Source organism: Meleagris gallopavo, chromosome 4 (genome assembly GCF_905368555.1).
Source record: "Meleagris gallopavo chromosome 4, MGAL_WU_HG_1.1, whole genome shotgun sequence".
Lineage (NCBI taxonomy): Eukaryota > Metazoa > Chordata > Aves > Galliformes > Phasianidae > Meleagris > Meleagris gallopavo.
In genome coordinates this window covers 3,710,424-3,732,684 of record NC_139407.1, presented here as the reverse complement: position 1 = coordinate 3,732,684, position 22,261 = coordinate 3,710,424, and the positions used below count along the sequence as shown (strand labels likewise).

Genomic DNA, 22,261 nt, shown 5'->3' with positions numbered 1-22,261 from the left:
CAGCTCTCCGAGGCTGTCAGGAATAAAAGCATACCTAAGGAAGGATGCTGCAAATTACAGTGTAACAAATTAAAAAGTACAGTTCCTTTTTAAAAAAAAACAAAAAACAAAAAACAAAGTTCTTACATACAAGCTGGCTTCTATGTTAAAGCACTACTTTTTGTATGAATTTGTTTCTGTTTAATTTGAGCCCTGACATTTAAAGAAATTTGAGTTTTGACAATTAAAGCTTTGCAGGTCACAATTAAGAAAGAGAGAAGTGGTGAAGCAGTATCTGAGCGAATTAAGAAAGAAGTCTTCCAGAAAATAACCTAACCAGAAAAAAAACCCTGCCAACTATAAGAAGCATTATAACAGAGGATTTTAACATTAGAATTTATAAACCTTACAAGTTAGACAGCATTTCAAGGTATTCCCTACAGCAAATTAAGAACAAAGAACTTCACAGGAGTATTTCTCAATCCAGCTGTTAGCAGCAACTGCTTTCTTTTTTAAGAAACAGAATAAGAACACAGAACTCCTGAGGGCATTCATCCTGTTTTCAACGTAAGAGAAGAAACTCATCCCTATACAAAACCCTAACAGGCAACTTTAAGAGCACAGGCATGGGAGGATTATGAAACTGATAGGAAAGATTCAACTATCTCATCTGTGTAACATGAGGCAAGACTCTCTTATTCCCCTTCTCCAGGCTTCCCAACTACAGAAACTAAACATAAATTATATAGACAAAAAGGGGTTCCTTTTATTTTTTTTATTTCTTATTTTTTTTTACCTTTCTGTGGTTTCTCACAACTACATTAAAATATTGTATCACCTAAAGGCACCCCAACTACTTCCACAAGAGATGTGTAAGAGCTGTCACCAGCTGGGCCCTCTACTTAACAGGGTACCTGCTTACTGCTGGACTAAATGATGCAAATATTCTTGCAACTACCAGGAAAAGGCAAAGATCTCCCACTGCAAAGTATTTCCAACGGGTTTCTGAATCCTGGCTGCTCAATGAGCAGGGAAGATGCACTGAACTAGTCAGATTTCCAAGACATAACAATTTGTTTGCCAACTCAGAGACCTGCATCCTGAAGAGCAAGTACAGAATGAGACATAAAGGCACAAAATATTGAATTTGATTCATATTCAAAAATTTTAACCCAATAATATGCTGGCTGAATGTTCACTCTTCAGCACAGGTGCACAGCAAGCTTATAAAAAATGCAATTAGCAAACCCTCTGCAAATATAATTAGAAACACTAGCTTTATTCTTGATTCCACAATAACTGAAATAAGTTTCTTACAACTCCCTTCAGCTGTTCCAGTTCCTGAATCTTCATGATGCCACATCTTCTGTTTTATTCGGTTGTTCTTCAGCTTCCACATCTGACACCTCAGTGTGAATGCAAACAGCATCCCTAAATGACAGCTTTCTCATTTTGATGTTTGGCAGCTTTTTCAGATCACCATCCCACTCCCTTAAAGAAAAAAAAAGTCATGAAAAACAACTAGCAATAGAAATAGCAGGAAAAAGTAGCAGAATTTGTTCACCTTTTTTTCTGAAGTGAGGCTGCTCTTAAAGTGAGGAGCCTCTCAAGTGAGGCTGCTTTTCTGCATTATATTATCATTCCAACTGCAGTATGAAAGAGCATCCATGTGTTTACCTCACCTTGTACACTACAGCAGCTGTGATTTCTTTGTGAAGAACTAAGTACTTTCAGATTTGACAGTCTGGACAAAAAAAAGCAGAAATCAAATAATTCACTTTATTCCCAAAGCCTATTTCTCTCCTCAGTTACTTCAGGGCAACTGTTTGTAGGTTTAACATATTAAACCCCTGGTCTTTTAAGTAATGGAAGAGCAGCTTGGAGAAGCTTACTTCATCTGGATGCTTAATTTGCAAAGTTAATATCACAGGTACATGAAGTGCTTTCTTCTGATTTATGACTGTTAACATTTTGTATGACTTTAGGCAAACAGATCCATTGCATCACTGCCCATGGCAGTGGGGTTGGAACTGGATGATGTTTAAGTGCCTTCCAACCCAAACCACTCTGTGATTCTGTGACTGACTTTGTGGAGACACAAAATGTTAGTAAATGTTAATTCACATGGGAAGTGTATTACTTCAAAAAGCTGCATAAAAGAGGAAGGGGTGATGTAAATGTCACAAGACAAATCCTGTATCCAGTTAATTGGATGCTTTTTCTGAAGGACAAAGAGAGAATTTGCCAATTGTAATGCAGACATATTTGGCTTGCCTCTACTGAGCTAATAAAACAACATATTCATCAGATATCCAAGTACAAAAAGTCAGCTGTGTGTGAATAAACAGAGCAGCCAAAGGTCTCCTTTTGTCCAAAAAAATTCTCTGAGAATAGCCAAAAAGAGATACTTAAGTTACAGAAATAAAACTCTAACTGTTGAAACTTTCTAACCCTTTCAATGTCTTTCTGATTAGCTGTCACTAACACTTAGGCTGTAACAGCTAAGAACTGCAGAATTAGCAACACCTCATCTGGTTTTGCAAATGACAAATTCTTTAGCTGTCTGCATATGTTTTTTTTTAAGAAAAAAGACATACAATAGGTCAAATTCAAACACAGTGTTTTGCACAAACAGATTTAGTAGTGAGATTACAAAGAACTTACCTGAAAAATTTAAGGTGCTTGCTGTTCACAATGTCTGGGATTTCTAATGGGAGTGAAATTAAATGCTATTAGATGTGCTACATTATACAAGTGAGTCTCATTTCAATGAAAGAAAAGTGAAGTAAGGGCTGGACACAGTATTTCAGAGAATGAGGAGTCATACTAGAAAGCTCCTAGAAAAACACATAAATAGGAAGACCTCTCATCAGAAGTGAAATTATACTTATCAACTATTCCAGAATTCAAATGTACCAAACACTGAGAATTCAACTTTAACAAGTTATAAAAAGAAGATGCTTCAGCTTCTCTTAAGTCACACATCTGAGAAACAGTGAAACATTTCAAGTTTGTGTTTAAAAAAAGACCATTGAATAAACCAGAAAAATAATCATTATTTGTTTTCAAAGAGTTACTAGCATCCTCAACCAAGATCAAGCTGTGGGTTGTTTTTAAATAGACATTAATTCACCCACATAATAAAGAGATAATTCCACTCAGCAGAACTGGCTGTGAAAACAGTAAGGAAGCTTACTGTCAAATGCTGCACTACATGCAATGTAGTATTTATAAAGAATGTTGACACCCATCTCTTCTGATGAACTGATGTTCCTCTAAGTAAAACAGAAATGTACATTGATAGTTTTTTAGACTGAAAGTTTTCATAAAGGTGAAATATCTTTCCCAAACCTAATTTGAGAGAAATATACTGACTGCAAATCTTTATGACCTTTGGTAGTAAAAAAAGGGCAAGAAGCACAGTTACTTACGGCACACGTTATTTTTTTTTGCTCCCTGGGAATCCATAATGTTCCTACCAGATGTGTTCTTTGTAACTCATGCAAAATTTTACCTAGAAGGCCTGCACTGCTTTGATTCAGTGCCATTCTCTTCCTGGTCAAGCCCAACATATGACCCATGTTTAATATCATCACTAACTTATAGTTAATTTTTTTTTAAAATGTAAAATAAATCATATAGTTAAAATTGACTGTTGACCTTATTTTATACTGTAGATTTCACAGCCTGCAAGAAGAAAGGCTGCTTGCTACCTCTGAAATGTTGAATCCACTTCACTATTTTAGCTCTTAAAAATACAACATTTTAGGTACATCTTAAACTGTCCTTGAGCAAGCCCTGAACATACAGTTTTGCGTTTGTTTATCTATCAGTGTTCTTGGGCCTTACAAAAATAAATCAGACGATGCTATCAATGTAGGATTATATATGGTTTTGCTACAGAATGTAGAGTGATGATACCTACCCACTTATCTTTGTGGCCAGACAGTCTTAGAATTCAGAAAAACATCTCTTCCCTTTACATTGGGTTATGAAGTTAGCTGGGGACTAATAATATATGCAACAAATCTTGCTACCAATTACTTTGACTTTTGAAGACTGCCTCTTGATAAACAGGTATAGTGATAATGATCATGGCTGAGTAGGGCAAAGCAAAGAAACATACACCTTACTCCTTTGGTTCCTGCTGTCATTTCTGAACCTAGTTTGCTTTAAAAACGTTAAGTCACAAGAGTGTTTACTGAGATAAAAATGGAAAAAAATGGCAGATGGAGAAACAGAGCATGAGAGCTAGTGGAAAAGACATGAAGGAAGTATTTCAGGGAACAGACAGCATCTAGCATTTCTAAGATGAAGTGTTCAGCAACTTATTTGCTGCAATGAAACAGCAGTGAAAAATGTAAGTATTTTTTCCCCCATTTCTGACACTCTCAGATACTCTTAGTGATTTTCTTCTGAGGAAGAACAAACTGTGCTAGCTCTCAAGTTTTGTCATGAAGATGATACTCAACACCATTTCAAGACAAGGAACTGAGCTTAATTTGTAACAGAACTTTTGAGAAATACTGGCAAATCAACCTATTTATAGTTGATTGGATGAAGAAGCATCAGAACAGATTATTTCTAGTTCCTATGAGCACCAGGAGTGACAAGCTGTGGGTCTGAACAATCCTGCCTCTGTGCACAAGCTTGAACTGGAGACTTTCTAAAACATAACTAGAGAAAAAGCAGGTGGAGGATGCAATCCCATTGTCAGAGTGCCTCACAGCACTACTTTTTACCAACCAATCATGTTCTGTGACAGTCTCCTGAAATATTTTGTCCTTCCAGAAGTACATTGTTCATAAAAACATCGTTTTTCATATATTCCTCTCTCCAAAAACAAAGAGCTGCACAAGAGATTTACCTAAATCTCTAAGGAACTGGAACACCACTGCTCTTGACAGAGACTATAAGCAGCATATGTATAATATGGTGTGCCTTCCCCCTGACTTCCTCCTTTGGCTTGGCCTCTCAACAGGAAGACTGTGAGCAACAGGACTGATAATACTCTCATCAAGTTAGACTGATGATCACAAACCTTACACCTCAGTATCAAGACATCTTGCTGATACAGATCCATACTGATTAATAGTTTGTCTTAAGCTTTGTTAGCTTTGCTAAGATTATAGCTTAGATTGGCTGTGCACATGTGATCCTTTATACATAAAACACTGATTAAGTTTGGGATTGGATCTAGCTGCACCTAGGCTTGTTGTTTCTATCTTTGAAGGAGTTTAGAAAGTAAAGGAGTCTACTGCAAACTTCACTGCTCTGAACCTCCTCCTCTATACAATAAATAATCAAGTGTATTCATCTCAAATCTTCTTAAGAAGCTGGTTTATTTATAATTAAGTTTTGTGAAATCACTGCATTAGATTTATATATAAGTACATCCCTACTTTTCTTCATGAGTGAAATTTGTAGTATAATTCCTGTCCATGATAATGGTTGTCTATCAGTGTTGTAGCTACACTAGCAGATACATGCAAGTGATACAACTTTCATTTCAATTAAAATCAATTTCCTTATATCCTGAAGTTTCAAGAACAGACTAATAGAAGTGGTACATTAAGCTTTAAAGGCTGTTCTTCCCCAGAACTTACACTGTGCTGTTGTAAGAACATGCCAGTTAAATAGAGCAATAAAAAATACACAATCTTCAGATGAAATAATTCTGATGCTTTCCAACAAAAAGTGTACTAATTCTGAGTTCCAAGTCTATGGCACGTAATGATTTAGGATTCCCTTTCAATGGCTTTCCAACAAACACATAAGACCAGATTTGACACAAATGATGATCCATCAGGAGCAAAATGGTAGTACAACTGATTTAGATGTATTTAAGGAATAAGGAACTGCTAACAGAACTGAACAACCTTTCAGACTGAATGCTCCCTGTGTAGATACCCTTTTTTTTTCCCCCAGACTAAGACTTACTATGCTTTTGGATATCCTCTACTTTTGTAAACAGCCAGTAAAATAATTGCTTCTCCATTTACATGTATCTGATAAATACATCAATTTCTATGATCATTTCTTCAATATAAACAATTCATATCATGTAGCTTGTTCATAGCAAGCGTGCATCTACAACAACTGAGTTCAAGAATGGGTGTAAAAACTTAACAACCACTGTTATAAAAGCCCCTCACATTACAGCTTTCAGTGACAATAATTACTTAGAAGCATAAAAGCAGTTTCCAGCTGATTCCCATTTATCCCCAATCTGTAATTACAGTATTTAGCAGCAACTATTTTCTGTGAATGAATACTACCCTAGACAGAGAGCAAAACCTGCAGCAGCTGTTATAATAAATAATGAATAATTTGAGAGCATATTTAATACACAAAGTTGCACTATGCTCTCTGAATGCTTTACTTACTAATACTATAATAACCTCCAATTTTGCTTGCAATACTTCTGGATTCTTCTTTATTTTTTTGTTGTGCTTGTGCATTTGATGTCTTTGTCTAGTTTTGCTTGTTTTGTCAGCTTTCCACAAGGCAACAAAGGAAAAATGGAATATCTGAGCCATTTGATAACATTCATAGCATCTATTTTCCTGTCAAAAAAGTCCTGACAGACTTTTTCTGTCTTCTAAGTAAACAGTATGGTTATCCATTAGGCATGAAGTCATACAGATATTTCTGAATTCCTCTCTGATGGCAAAGTGTAAGTGTACTACATAACACTTCTAATATTTTGAGACATATTCATTTACTTTATTGGTAAAATAAAGTGAAAAGGGAAATATGACACACAATCAAAACCTTGCTGTCCTTTTATCTCAACAATTTTGATTTGTCACTTCTTCCCCAACTTACTTTCACTAGCTGGACTGACTTTGAATGCTACTTTAGCATTAAAGCAAAGTTTATCACTTGCCTCTAACACCCTTGCTTGTTAAAGAAAAAATGCAAATCACAAATTTTAGTACTATTCTGTACCTGACTCTAAGCTCTTTGCTTTTTTTACTTTCATTATTTTTTCTTCCTTACTTAACCAGATTACTGATGCTTCCTTTCAGCCGACTTCCAGCTATCTACTTCTCAGTCTTGCATTCCTCACTCACAAGCAGTTTGCACCTGCATGCTGTCTCCTGTAAGACAAAATACTTTCACAGTGCATTTATTCCTTCTTAAGGGAAACTCTAGGCCTCTTTTGAGGAAATGTTTGCTTTGTGGTTTTTGCACAACTGCTTCCCAGCTGATCTCAGAAAACTTAGCTAGATCCTACACTGCCAAAGGATGATCTGTGATAATATAGAAGTCAACAAGAATAACTGGCATTACACTTTTATTCAAACTTGTGATGATGGCCAATGTAAATGCTAAAAATCTGAAACTGCTTTCAGCTGGGCTCCCACTGGTGGCTTTCATTAGTAACGCTTAATGTGAAAGCTGCACAATTCTTGTGTTTGATTATTATGAGGTTAAGTATTGGGCCTCCTCACATATTCCCTCCAACACCACCTCCTGTAAGTTAAAGGAAGCACAGAGCCTCTACTTGAGAGCAAGGGGGAAAATGTGTTTATCCTACTTGGTGACTATCATCTGTGCCTGTAGAATTGTTTGCAGAATAGACATGTCGTAACAGTCCAACATCCTCCAGGACTGCCTAAATTCTAATAGGAATACTCCAGAAGTATTCAAGCTTTGGAAATATATCAGTAGTACAATTTTTGATGCAATCATTTTCCCACATAGAGAACACCTTGAATTTAGAGGAATGATGGGCCTCTCCCCAGAGCTCATGAGCTTTTGGCTCGTGAGTTTGTGGAGGCTTTGGTTGTCTTCAACTTCATGAACCCTAAAGGCCAATCTCTCATCATATCAAAACTGTTGAAGTTCCTCATGCCACTGGTCTGCTTTGGTGAAAAGGTGCAAGCTGGGTCACAGGATTAACCCTAATGGTAAGTTTGCATATTATAGAAAAAGTATTAAAGCAAGCCATGCATATGGATTTCACTGGTACAACCCCATCCAAAACCAAATTGATTTGCAGAGGAAAACAGTTTATTCCCCACATGGAAAAATAGTCTTCATGCCAATGCACACTAAAATATGCACTGAAATGCATTTTTAATATAAAAGTCTTAGCATAAAATGAAGATCCAAGCATGCTGGATCACTGTATACACATAATATGTATTTGAGACTGGTACATTAAATGCCACTTGCACTTCAAAAATATATTATACTTACCTGTATTAAAGATACAGTACAATTAAATGTCAATTAATGTAGTGGAAATATGTCAGATCTTTCTCATCCTTCCCTCCCTCCCAGCAATGCTTCTTTATCCTGCCCTTCCTCTGCCTGCCCGACTTCTCTGTAAGGTACTCCACAAATACCTAGCAGTTAGTTAACTCCTCTGAAGAGTGAAAAACATAATACTTATAAATTTTACTTTGATTTCGGCCTTGTTAGTCGGTAGAGAGGTATGATCACAGGATTATTACTAAAGCTTTTACATACCTATCCCATAGCCTTCATAGAGCAGTCTTTCACGTTCCATGGTCTGCTTGATGACAGCTTCCCTTGATTCATGCTGTCTTCCCTGTCTACCTTTAATACTGTTTCGTAACTCAATCTGCTCCAACTCAGCAGTGAATCGTTCCATATATCTGAAAGAAATACAATTCATTTAGGCTAGATGCAACTTTTTGCAGAATTACTTTGACAACCTAAGAAGATATTTTGCAAATCGTATTTTCAAAATGAGTCAGATACAGTTCATCAAGTCTAATAAAAATAACTTTAATCTACAAACTGGAAGTTCCATTTAGAACTACATTTGAATCACCTGCTGCTTTCAGAAAGGTGTTGTGTTTTTCTTTCTTTAATTTGGCTTTTTGTTCAAACAGTTTGAATCAAAGTTTCACATTATCATAACTGATCTGCTCTGGATAACCACTAAGCTTTCATTGCTGAAGTTCTTCTTTGCAAAGTCATCACTGTGTAAACATCCAAACAGTTAAAAATGGATCCAGAACATAAGGTGGTATTGCCTTCACAGTATCACAAGTGTTGACCAGCATAGAAAGTATTTCAGAGCTCCTGAAAGGAAACTGATATGATGCAAATTCTTAAGAATACATATAGGTCATTATTCTTGCAGGCATAAAAACAAAATGGTGGCAGACCATAGGTACACATGCACAAAGCTGAGCTCTACCAAAATCCCATTTTGATATTTCCTTAAAAAAAAAAAGTGTCCTGAATACTGATTTATCTTCACAAAATAAAAGGATTAAAAAGTACAACTACATTGGTGCATTTAAGTTTCAGTGAAACCCAACTAGCAAATTCAGACAATTGTAATACCTCTCCACATCATTAGCTGTCCACACACTGCAAAAGCAGGGACATGCTTCAATAAAAACACAAGGGTCACTTCAGCAATTTCAATGCATACTGAAAGATGCATACATTTTAGAACAGAACAATCTTCAATTTTAACAAAATTAACTACTTGGTATTACTAACAGGCTTACACAGAAAGGAACTCCTAAGTCACTATAGAGATCTTATTTAGAAACATTATTTTTAAAGGCAAATCAAGTTCTTCAGTCCTCTTTTAACACCCAGACTTACTCTTCAATTAGTTCACATGCTTCCTTCTTTGTGTATTCAGTTTTATTGGGGTCAAGGTGACTCTGGAACCACTGCAGTTTTTCTCCTACAAGAATGAAGTTAATGTTGATTATATCATCATGGTAGCACCAGGAAAGATTCAAGTTCTTCAAAGTTACTGAAATCAACTCCTTTTCTTTTTTTTTTTCCTTCAAGAACCTGAATGGCATCATAAAGATCTGGCTGGGTATGAAGGCAGCTATAATAGAAATATTATCTTCCTTATGGAGAAGAGTTTTGATGCTTTTATGTAAAATACTGGAAATAAGAGTCTAAAATAATAGATAACCAATAAAATGGTTTAATTACTTAAGATGGCAAATAAGGAAAACAAAGAAAAAGAAATCACAATAGAACAATGGCTGAACAAGAGTTCCAGTTACCACAATTTTTAATCAGATTGAATTAAAAAGGAGAGAAGTACTTCATATTGTGTCTTGAAGTCTTGTATTGACTTCAGAGCACAGCATGTCCATTTATCTATATCTATAATCTTCTTTCACAAACATTTATGAAAAGCATGGAGACAGTTGCTATAAATACAGATTCAAAAGCAGGTGGTTGGTTATACTGACCTATTATAAACAATCTTTATGTAACCTTTCTGTAAAGCCTAACCTTTTGTCAAAAATCCAATTTCATCTCCTGTATGTACTACTTCAGAGAACATTTCAGGTACTTCAGCAAATCTACAAAGTCTATTCTGCAATTACAGAGTCAGATTATAAAGACACCCCAGTTGGAATAGCTATAAAGTTGGTCATAAAAATTTATCATAGAAAGTTGTGTAATGTATTTGGTAATAAAAGTTTCTGCTCACCAATAATACTCAGACGTAAAGCTTTCTCAGTCTTTAACCTAATGGAGCAAAACAAACATGTTAGCAAGGAAAAAGTACAAATAGTTTTCTTTATTTTCCTTCTTCAAAAGAAAAATATTTAGATGAAAGTCAAGATGAAGTGGCAAACAGAAATATCTGCCAAATGTAGAACAACAAACTATCATGCTACTATTTAATAAACTTCTAAATAACTAAAGTTAGTGCTTAGTGAACAGTAAACATTTATGTGAAAAGTTCATGTGTTAAGAAAATGAAACTAAGAGTTTTTTGTTTTTTTTTTAAATAAGAACTATGAAGAAAATTAATCTGAAAGTATTTTTCAGATTATCCCACCTCAGTCTGTGGTGGGAAACAAAGCCTTCTGCATCCTGTAGGATGTGTGTACATAATTCAGTTTGAGATCAATTCCAGTCCTACTGAGAAGTTCTCAGGGACTACAAGTTTTATAACAGAGCCTTATGCATTTAGCCCTGGAGTTCTTAAACTCATTTTGCAGCAAGGAATGCTTTGAATTCGACTTTATTTCCAGAAGGGAACGGAATAAATAGTTGGGATTAGTATAAAATTTGCCACTGGAAAAAATACACTTGCATGTTCACTGTCTATATTCAAGGACTTGTGATATTATTAAGACTTTTTTTGCCCGTTATGTAATAAAATTGCTCAAGAATAAAAAAAATAAAGGCTATATTTTGAAAGAACAACTGTCAAAGTTCAAGACACTTCAAAGCTACATGCTTCTGTATTAAATTCTTTGTACTCTGTAGAATCTAATGAGCATTTCACAGTTAACTGAAGTAACTTACAGGACAAAAGTGTCTCACCTGTTAAAAAATATTCAGATCAAAAGAGAAAGTCCTACTTTCTAGAAATAAACATAAATGGGTCACTTGGCCATTAACCTATATTACTAAAATAAATACAGACTTTTCAAGTAGCATTTCATTCTCTGAAGTGATACTGAAAGCCACACAAAAACCAATGCGTGTCCAAGTTGCTGAGATTTTCACAAACACATTAAAGGAAAGCTGCTTTTTTTTAGTTGTTACAGATGCCACAGCATCTTGGATAAGAATTTTTAATGTAAAAAGCTACAGAAGACAAACAAGCAGGATGAGTGTTACCATACCTGCAAAAAGCTGGTTGGCTAAAGAAATGTAACGTTTAAACAGAAATGACATCAGGGTGAAAGGACAGATCTGGATGAGACTTAGTAAAAACAAAGGGAAAAGGATTAAGATTAGAAGCCAGCTTTAAAACTCTGCTGTGGAAGATTTCTTCAAGATAATTATGGTTGATAGCCCATGGAGGGCTTACAGCACACAGCATGGAGTTTTGACAGGTCACAGTGTGCACGGAAAGGATTTGTATTCCCACCCAGCAGAGCTGCACACCAGCAGTCCCAGCTGTGAATCTGGCATAGCAACAAAGTGAGCCAAGCACATCTGCAACGAGTTGCCAAGGAGAAAACTACAATGCCATCAAGAAAAGCTCTCTCTTTAAAATCATAAATAACACCATCTATTTATGGTTTACAACCATTCGGATCTGCAGCGGTCAATGGATCACTTATTTATCTAGGCAATTATGTACATAATCAAGCTTATTTTCTGGCAGAAAAGCCTTCTTTATTAGAGAGTACACAACTTATCTCAGTATGAGAAATACTAGAAGATATGATCAGATACTGCCTCGCTGTGCTTTTCCTAAGCTAATCAAATAAGGCAAGGCAAAGACAGTTCCTCATCTCCTTCTACACAATGAGTAACATCTACTCAAGGGGAAGAGAGAATAAGGGCAGGGATTCAACCTTGCAGCAAGCTCTTGACTCTGACTGAAAGAACAACGTAAATCATACGTTTAGACATTGATTATGGAAAAGGATGATTAAAGGTTTTCTTGAGGTTTAGTAAATACTGTGTGAAGAGCAACACAGGGAAGAAAAAGGTGTGATTCAAGTGGACAAGTTGGCTGAAGACTGCAGTCAATTTTCTAAAACCAATTGGTCTGTCACACCTTATTATGGTTGGGATTGGTCTTTTGTAGGACAGATAGAGTTTCTGGACAAGCTTCTTATTTGTCATATTTCATTGAGAATGACTGCATTGAAGACTATCTGGATGACATGCTATGAAAGACTTCTGTAACTTAGAGAATTTCTCCTTCCTTCTTCCCCAGTGTCACACTGTAATACTGAAATTCCATGTGCAGATAACAATGGGTAATTAACTGGTTTGGACACAGAATTTATAGAACACTTTGCTATCATAATAAGCTTTGAATGGTCCAGGTTGACACACTATCTTTGGCAGGATAGTTTCTGTATGAGTAACAAAGGATTGTATCTGTATGGGGCTGCTGAATCACGGCCTGAACCTTTGATTGATCACCTGAGGCAAGCAATGAGTCAGCCATGGGAGCACAGGTGAAGGCAATTCACCTGTGCTGCAGGAAGGGGTGGAGCCTGGCTCCACCTCTCCTAGACCCATTTAAGAGCTGACTGCCAGTGGGGAAGGATCTCTCTCTGGAGATCCGCTCCATCAGGAGTTTCTCTCGCGAGCCCAGGACAGGGTGAGTGATTTTCTCTTATTTCTCCAATATAAATTCTATTAGCCAAGCTCCTGGATATATATCTATACCATCTGTATATCCATTGATTAAACAATTGGCGAGCCAGGCAATTGCCTGATGTAAATCCACTTTACATCGTGTCTCTCTTATGGAGTTTCTATAAATGGGTCAAGGGGGAGAACGCCATTTCCCTTGATAAAATGATCCCTGGGCAGATCCCAGGGTTTCTGGGATCTCCTTATTATCAACTGGCAACTATAATTGAGAAATGGGGTCCCCTCTGTACTTTGGGGAATATTTCCCCAGTACGTTTAACAGAATACTTTCAGGGACTGGACAAAGATGTCTTAACTACAAAAGAAAGGCAGTTAGCTGCATCCACAGTGGCATGGCCACTGTTGAATGCTTTAAATCAAGCAGAGACAAGATCAGATAATTTAGAAAATGAAAATCAGCTACTAAAAGCTCAGATTGACAAATTGGAGCAAGAACTTAATGTATTGACAGGAAAAAAAACAGTTTTACAGTCTGTAGGCCAGGTCCGTAGTATTTCAATAGATGATAGTCATACCTCTGAAGTAGCGGACCTGGTTCAAGAGGAAAACAGGAGTTCCAAATCAGACCTAGAGGCTCCAGTTATGGCGGATCCCCTGGAACTCTGCCCTATTATAACGCAGAAAACTAAAAAGGTGCAAGATAGACCGGCAGGGGTGCCCCCTGACCAATGGCCTCCTGCCGAAACACATTTTCATATGACAGCCAGACCATACACTCCTACTAATGGACCTGATGCAGTGATCTCGGCAGAGGTCGAGAGAGAGTATACCTGCATGGCTGCTCAGATTATGGGATTCAGGAGCAGAAAGTGTTATGGTTAATGGGCCGGAAATGGCAAAGCTGGCCACCATAACATTACATCATGCTGTCAGACAGACACTATAAGCTGCCATCCAGTATACCAAGGAGAACCACTCAATAATAGATTGGCTGATGGCAGGGTGCCGGATGGTCTGGCCAAATAAAACAGATATTCCCCTAAACATAGGACTATGGTCCTCCATGGAGGACCTTCAAAACTACATTCGCGAGTTAGGCATGAGAGAAGCAATATATGAAGACTCGTATGATAGCCCGGATATGATTAAGTTCTCGGCGGGCATGCGAGATTTAATTTTACAACAGGCCCCTTCCCACCTATATGGGACCTTGGTTTCAATATTAAACCCTCTGGTGACCTCAGAAGCCGTAGATCAGCAGGCTGCTCAGATAGTTGCTGATCTGGGGGAGACAGAACGCCTACGGACCAGGCGCAACATTCAGATGTTAGAAGAAGCTGAGGTCCTGCCGGTGACTAAAACCAAGACGCTGGCTATTCGAGCTCCTCGATCAGGACCCATAAGGGTTTCCCGAAAACAAATGTTTAATGACCTAATTTGAGCTGGGGTCCAATTTGCTAAGATTGACCACCAGCCCAACCATGTCCTTCTCCAGCTTTAGAGACAGCTAAAGGACAATCAAAAATTTCAAAACTACCCTAAGAAACCAAGGGTAAGAATTATAGAGAGGATACCAACAACAGCATGGAACCTAGAAGACTTCATTGTTCCTAATAGGAAAAAAAAGCCGCCTCAAGTGTCTCGGGCCACAATGCCTGAGCCATCGGAAGCAAAAGAATTGGCCCTAGCACAGTTCATGGCGTGACGGGGGATGTTAGTCCCCCTAGGGCCTCCAGACGGGACCGGAGGCCCTATGTAGAATTAATGATTTATTGGTCCTGAAAAAATATTCAGAGATTTATGGCATTAGTGGACACTGGAGCAGAAACATCAATCATTTACGGAGACCCAAACAAATTTCATGGAAACAGAGTGATGATTGGTGGTTTTGGGGGACAAACTATTCCTGTCACCCAAACATGGTTAAAATTGGGGGTTGGGCGTCTCCCACCCCGGGAGTATAAGGTATCTATTACCCCAGTCCAGGAATACATCTTGGGCATAGATATTCTATGCGGTCTGGCTCTCCAGACAACCGTGGGAGAGTTCAGACTCCGACAGAGATGTATTAGTATCTGGGCGGTGCAGGTAACATTAAGAGGCCATGCGAAACATGGGCCAATTTGCCTGCCGAAACCGCGCCGGATTACTAATGTGAGACAGTACAGACTCCTGGGTGGGCAGGACGAAATATCAAAAACGGTGCAGGAATTAGAAAAAGTGGGCATTATAAGACCTGCCCTTACAACAGCCCATATAATTCCCCCATATGGCCAGTGCGAAAGTCGGATGGCACATGGAGAATGACAGTAGATTACAGGGAATTAAATAAGGTCACGCCGCCTATTCATGCAGCCGTACCCAATATTGCTTCCCTAATGGACACATTGAGTAGGGAGATAAAAACCTATCATTGTGTCCTAGATTTAGCAAATGCGTTCTTCAGTATCCCAATTGCTGAAGAATCGCAAGATCAATTTGCATCCACGTGGGGAGGCAGGCAGTGGACCTTTCAAGTCCTGCCACAGGGGTACGTGCATTCATTCACCAACATATTGTCATCATCTAGTGGCGCGTGACCTGGCTGACTGGAAAAAACCAGATCATGTTAACTTATATCACTATATTGATGATCTCCTGCTGACATCCGACTCATTGGAGGCAGTAGGGCAGGCGGCGGATTCGTTAACCGCCTATTTACAACAGAGGGGATGGGCTATAAATCCCCAAAAGGTGCAAGGTCTGCGCCTGTCTGTAAAATTCCTGGGGGTAGTTTGGTCAGGAAAGACCGAAGTACTGCCCAGTACTGTCATCAATAAGGTTCAGGCGTTCCCAGTCCCTACAACATCGAAGCAGCTGCAAAAGTTTCTAGGTATATTGGGTTATTGGCGTTCTTTTATACCTCACCTAGCGCAGCTGCTAAGACCACTGTATAGACTCACAAAAAAGGGACAGCTTTGGGATTGGGGGAAAACAGAACAGGACGCTTTTCAACAGGCGAAACTGGCAGTTAAACAAGCCCAGGCATTGGGTATATTTGATCCTACCCTCCCAGCCGAGTTAGATGTTCACATCACTCAAGATGGCTTTGGTTGGGGCCTGTGGCAACAACGCCAGAGTTCTGTTCGGACCCCCATTGGTTTCTGGTCTCAGGTTTGGCATGGAGCAGAAGAGAGATACAGTATGATTGAAAAACAGTTATTGGCTGCCTATTCAGCATTGCAGGCAGTAGAGCCAATAACTCAAACGGCTGAAGTTATAGTCAAGACCACTCTGCCGATTCAGGGGTGGGTAAAAGATCTGACCCACCTTCCTAAGACGGGGTGGCCCAAGCACAAACAGTGGCACGATGGGTCGCCTATCTCAGCCAAAGGAGCAGTCTGTCTTCATCCCCTTTGAAAGAAGAACTTCAGAAGATCCTAGGCCCAGTAACATATCACAATGATGCACCGAAAGGAATACTGATCGCTCCACCGCAAAAGAGTCCCGTTCAGGAGGGAAAATACCCTATCCCTGAAGATGCTTGATACACAGATGGATCCAGCAAGGGCAATCCGAGCAAGTGGAAAGCAATAGCATACCATCCTTCTACTGAGACCATCTGGTTTGATGAGGGGGATGGTCAGAGCAGCCAATGGGCAGAACTGCGAGCCGTGTGGATGGTTATAACTAAGGAACCCGGTGATGGTATCCTGAACATCTGTACGGACAGTTGGGCTGTGTACCGAGGGCTCACTTTGTGGATTGCGCAGTGGGCCACCCAAGAATGGACTATCCATGCCTGGCCGATCTGGGGCAAGGACATGTGGTCAGACATATGGAATACAGTCAAACACAGGACTGTACGTGTCTACCATGTTTCTGATCATCAGCCCCTACAGTCACCGGGAAATGATGAAGCCGACACGCTGGCCCGAGTTCGATGGATTGAGAATTCACCATCCGAGAACATCGCCCGTTGGTTACATCAGAAGCTACGGCATGCGGGACAAAAGGCAATGTGGGCAGCTGCTAACGCATGGGGACTGCCCATACAGCTACCTGACATCGTCCAGGCATGCCGGGATTGTGACGCTTGCTCCAAGATGAGACCAAGACCGCTGCCCGAAACAACAGCCCATCTTGCTAGAGGACATAATCCTCTCCAGCGATGGCAGGTCGATTACATCGGGCCCCTTCCTCGGTCTGAGGGGGCGAGATATGCCCTGACCTGTGTTGACACTGCAAGTGGGCTACTGCAGGCTTATCCAGTACCGAAAGCAAACCAGGCATATACCATTAAGGCACTTACAAAACTTATGTCTGCCTACGGGACACCTCAAGTCATCGAGAGCGACCAAGGAACTCATTTTACTGGTGCGCTGATACAACGCTGGGCAGAAGAAAATAACATCGAATGGCGATTCCACCTGCCATATAATCCAACGGGGGCAGGCCTCATGGAACGTTATATAACGTAATCATGGTATTCTTAAGGCTGCCCTGAAGACAGACTCCCAGTCTCTGCAGGGGTGACAAAGAGACTGTATGAAACCTTGCGAGACCTGAATGAAAGACCCCGAGATGGTAGACCCAGTGCCCTGAGAATGTTACAGACAACGTGGGCTACCCCGCTTAGGATCCAAATTACGGGCACTGATCATCAGGTAAGACCCCTGATTAGTAATGAAAATAATCTTCTGCTCCCTGCCCCTGAGAATTTAAATCCTGGCACCCATAGAATAAAATGGCCATGGAAGGTGCAGGTAGGACCCAAGTGGTGTGGCCTACTTGCACCTTGGGGGAGATTGTTGGAGGTGGGAGGCTCAGTAGTCCCTCCAGTAATAGGTACATGGCCTACTGATGTTGTGGTCAACACACCGATTTTCATTGCTAAAGGGACTCCCATCACGTCCCTATGGCAGATCAGGACACCTCCTTTGGTGCCTGATATTATTATGCAGCCGCAAACATCTGGCCAGAAAGTGTAGTACAGGCAGCCAGGACGTGCCCCTGTACAAGCGGAAGTGTTGACCCAGGATAGAAACACGGCCTGTATTTTGCCCTGGAGGGCAGACCTTCCCCTCTTGGTACCTCTGAAACATCTGTATTTCTCCCCGTGAGTCTTTGAGCCTTCAGGATCACCGGAAGGAATGAAATGTCATCAAAACGTTCCAGTGTTACTGTTAGATCATGTGTAACACCCGGTGATGGTCTGCATGGGACTGATGGAACATAGGACGGACCTGCACCTCACGACCGTATGCCTCCAGTAACATCATCGAGCACTGGCCCATAGAAGGAAGTCAACTTTCACCGATTGTCACTCATCTTGAAATTTACCAACGTGTTGCGATGAAATTGTATAAGTGTCGCGGTGTATTGGATCTCTGTATTAGGGAAAGCTCACCCTTTTAGTTAACCTAATCATTGGTTCACGCTGTGAAGGGGTGGAGTGTATGGGGCTGCTGAATCATGGCCTGAACCTTTGATTGATCACCTGAGGCGAGCAATGAGTCAGCCATGGGAGCACAGGTGAAGGCAATTCACCTGTGCTGCAGGAAGGGGTGGAGCCTGGCTCCACCTCTCCTAGACCCATTTAAGAGCTGACTGCCAGTGGGGAAGGATCTCTCTCTGGAGATCCGCTCCATCAGGAGTTTATCTCGCGAGCCCAGGACACGGTGAGTGATTTTCTCTTATTTCTCCAATATAAATTCTATTAGCCAAGCTCCTGGATATAAATCTATACCATCTGTATATCCATTGATTAAACAGTATCAATTACCATCAGACTAAAGAACTTGCACCTGAAACAGTAAGAAAGCTTGGAAAAGGAAAGGCAGAAATCAAGAAACAGAGTCTAAGACAGAATCTGCATCTTCAAACTGTTGAGCATGTCTGCTTATTAAAAAAAACTTTTAACATTCAAAACAAAGAGAGCTTAAAGCAGAAGACAGCTCTCTACATTGTCTAATCTTAAACTGAGACATTCTGTGAAGACAGTAGACTTCACTGATCCCTCATAGAATTAAGGAGGAAGCAGCTGTTCTTTCACTGGCTTGTTTGAAGCACACCCTTAATTAGCCTGCTGAGTAGCCAGTACTTAATGGCTTTCCATAAAAAGGTGCTTTTTCCTCAGGTTAACCCATTGCACGTATCAAAAGAGGTCTGTTTGTTTCACTTGGAAGAATACTGCTGCCATGACCAGCTCCTTTTGCTGTATTTTAAAGAAAGAGAAAGACTGTGCTGTTACATCTCTTAAAAAGGAAAGAAACCCTTTTATAAATTATTTTACTTCCTTTATGTAAAATTCCTTCTTAAAAAGCAATTACATTTACAAAGTTAACTTTTTCCATGAAGAAAAGTAACTAAATAGTAAATCAAATGGGAGACTGCTATTCCAGTGAGTTGTTTATACTATTATTATTTGCTTCTTTCTGTTCTAAAAAGAAACAAAAAAAGCACTTAAGAATTTGTCAGTATGGGTATCTACACCAGTATAATTCTGCTCATATAATCAAATCTTGTTCTGGTTTAAGTGTGCCATGTCACAATGAGTAATCAATATATCCTTTACACACTGAGTGTTCTTGTGTATGTTTTTGCTTCTAGTGACGATGTAGACATAAGCAATAAATATCAAATATGATTTGGTTACCTTTTGTGACTAAGCTCTCTAAGTGGCAAGAAGAGGTATTTAAGGGATGATGTAGTCAATTTAGCACTGAGGAAAACAGTTATGATCAGTAACTAATAGCACCAGTAGTGAGACTGCGCGAGAACATAAAGCAGCAGGGAAAACCTCTTGCATACTAAAAAACAGCAAGAAATTCTACATGTGCTGCTTGTAAACTCTCACAGCAGCTCTGCTGAGGCTATGTGAGACAGCTGTGCTTGTAAAGGGCCCCTTCCCAGGTGCAAAAAGGTACAGGTTTGCTCTGTGTAAAACTGTACATCCATCCCCAGCCATAAAGGTCTCTGAGGAACATTTTAACTGCATCAGGAGCTCCCAGTGCAGTATCTTCAGCCATATAAATATTTTGGTTCAGCCTTCATGGTCCTTCCAAATTATACCTTGATAGAAAATGTCTGAAGTTTGCTTCAATAGCTTTCTAAACAAACAACAGTAGCATATCAATGTTTAAGGAGTTGGTCTATGCATTAGAGCTGCGACAGAGTGAAAATGGAAGGCAAGATCTGTCTAGCTATCTCCTCATTCTGCAGAAGGGGGAAGGAAAACTGAACTTGCCATGAAACATCATCCAAAAGGAGCTAAATATTAGGTTCGTTTAGAAGCTCCTGTTGGGCAGGGCAGATACCAATGAGGTTGTTTTCAATGAATTCAGCACAAGAAGCCGGTAAGTAAAAGTAAACCCAAGTAAGACTTGGAGTGAAGTCAAACCAGGTGACTAAGCCTCATGTGATGTCACTAGCACAACGCCATTCTGATTATAGTAAGCAAAACGCTTACTTGCAGTGCAAAAACCTTGCTTAAAATCCAAAAATGAAGTAGTTGAACTACATACTCCAGGAAGATTTTGTGCATGTGATCACGTCATTTCACGTCATTTCACATGGCCTAGCAGTGCTACACAGTCCTTTCCTTTAGAAAGAAAACCTTTATCGTAGCAGTTCACCACATACACGCTGTCCTTCGGTGTGTACATAAGGTTACACAGCACTTACTTTTCTTTCTTGTCCTTTTTGCGCGCTTTCCTCGCGAGCTGGGCAGCTTTCCTGCTGTAAGGATGGACAGCTTTCTTCTCTTGCTTCCCTCCTTTGGTTTTTGGCAATTTGGGCTGAAAAGAAATGAAAAGACCCCTCGGTGCTTAGCGGCCGGCAGCCGGGGGTACCGGCTCCCACGCCCACCCCCGCCACCCTGCCGCCCCGACACGCACCATGGCGAACGCCTTCCCGCCGCGGCCGCCGTCCGCCCGGTGCTCCTGCCAAAGGGATCCGGGCGGGCGGCTGAGCAGCGAACACGAGGTTCCGGGGCCTGGAGGGTGCAGCTGGGAGCTGAGACGAGCTTCCTAGTACTCGGATTCATCCTACCTAATCTTAAACTCTTCGGTGGGGAGTTAAGGAAGGTACACGCGATGTGTAGGTTGTACTTAACGAGCTGGTCTTTTGCCACTGACTGTGCTGAGATCACCCTTGGGTGAGGATGCTTCTGATTTGATGACCTTGTTCCAGACTTACAAGGAACACTAGAATTCAAATTTGGCATGTCAATTCCCAGCTTTTAGAGTTTTTTTTTTTTAATTAGTTTTTCTGATACCGTTGTAAATATATACATAAAAATAGATATCTGATTGAGATAGTCTCTACTACAGTACTCTGTACCAATGCCACAAAATAAAATGGGCTTGGTAGGTATAGATGAAGTATTCTCACACCCAAGAATAGACTTGTGTATAATCAATGAATATACAGGTGTTAGAATTATGAAATAAACAACAGAGTTTGGCTAAGCAGGTTATTAGAAAGAATAGATAGAGTGCTTACCCTTGTCCTGGGCTCATTGTAAAACTCCAAAGGAGGGATCTCCAGAAAGAGATCCTTCCCTACTGGTAGTCAGCTCTTAAATGACTCTTCTTAAGCTAGCCTGAAGAATTCATCCTTCTAACAATTAAAATGCATTGTTACATTGTATTATTGCAATGCAAATTAAGATAATAAAGAGAAGCTTAAGATATTTTAACTCTTTTACATCTACCATAGTGAATTGAGTTTGCTGCCCAATAAACTTATAAGATCTTTTCTGGATGTTTTCACTGTACATGCAATAGGAATGGAAACATAAGAGAAGAAATCTTGAGCAATTAAGAAAATAGTTACTGAATTAACCCACTAATTTCATATTTCTGTGGGAGACAGAAAAATGTGAAATGGTGGAAATCTCATTGTTCTGTGTACCGTAGATGTTTGAGTGGCAGGAGATAATTATGTAGTCACATCTGTTGCTGGTTCTGAGTGATGTCTTTCCTTCCTGTTTCTTTCAGTCTCCTTCACTTTAGGTCCTGTACCTGCTGCAACTGAGGCTGTTATATGAACATGCCGTATAATATTTTAGTTGAGGTAACTTTGGCAATTCTGTTTTATCTGAGATTCATGGAAACAAGTATCACTTCTAAGATCTTATGAGGCTTTCAGCAGCTCCTCTAGCATGCTTACATACAATTTCTGATTTAGTTGTTCATACTGATATTTTTTCCTTTTTTTCTGTTTTTTTTTTTTTGTTTGTTTTTTAATAACT

The 22,261-nt window shown here is 39.7% G+C and overlaps 1 protein-coding gene and 1 pseudogene across 1 annotated transcript; one reads left to right on the top strand and one right to left on the bottom strand.

Moving 5' to 3' along the window:
• Positions 1–739: 739 nt before the first annotated feature.
• On the bottom strand, positions 740–21,029 carry TMA16 (translation machinery associated 16 homolog). The gene is made up of 7 exons (XM_003205374.5): positions 20,904–21,029; positions 20,692–20,804; positions 10,439–10,476; positions 9,580–9,664; positions 8,461–8,609; positions 2,644–2,686; positions 740–1,470 (listed from the first exon to the last, which is right to left on the bottom strand). Exons 1-7 carry the CDS (start codon positions 20,904–20,906, stop codon positions 1,329–1,331), a joined length of 573 nt encoding a protein of 190 aa, XP_003205422.1. The 5' UTR covers positions 20,907–21,029; the 3' UTR covers positions 740–1,328.
• On the top strand, positions 12,812–14,731 carry LOC146544397 (uncharacterized; annotated as a pseudogene).
• Positions 21,030–22,261: the final 1,232 nt, after the last annotated feature.

Excerpts from the sequence above, each read along its gene's own strand:
- TMA16 (XM_003205374.5), bottom strand. Across the intron at positions 10,477-20,691 it reads AAAAAGGACAAGAAAGAAAA|GTTAAAGACTGAGAAAGCTT; the intron begins GTAAGTGCTGTG and ends TTGCTCCATTAG. Across the intron at positions 9,665-10,438 it reads TTTACGTCTGAGTATTATTG|GAGAAAAACTGCAGTGGTTC; the intron begins GTGAGCAGAAAC and ends TCATTCTTGTAG.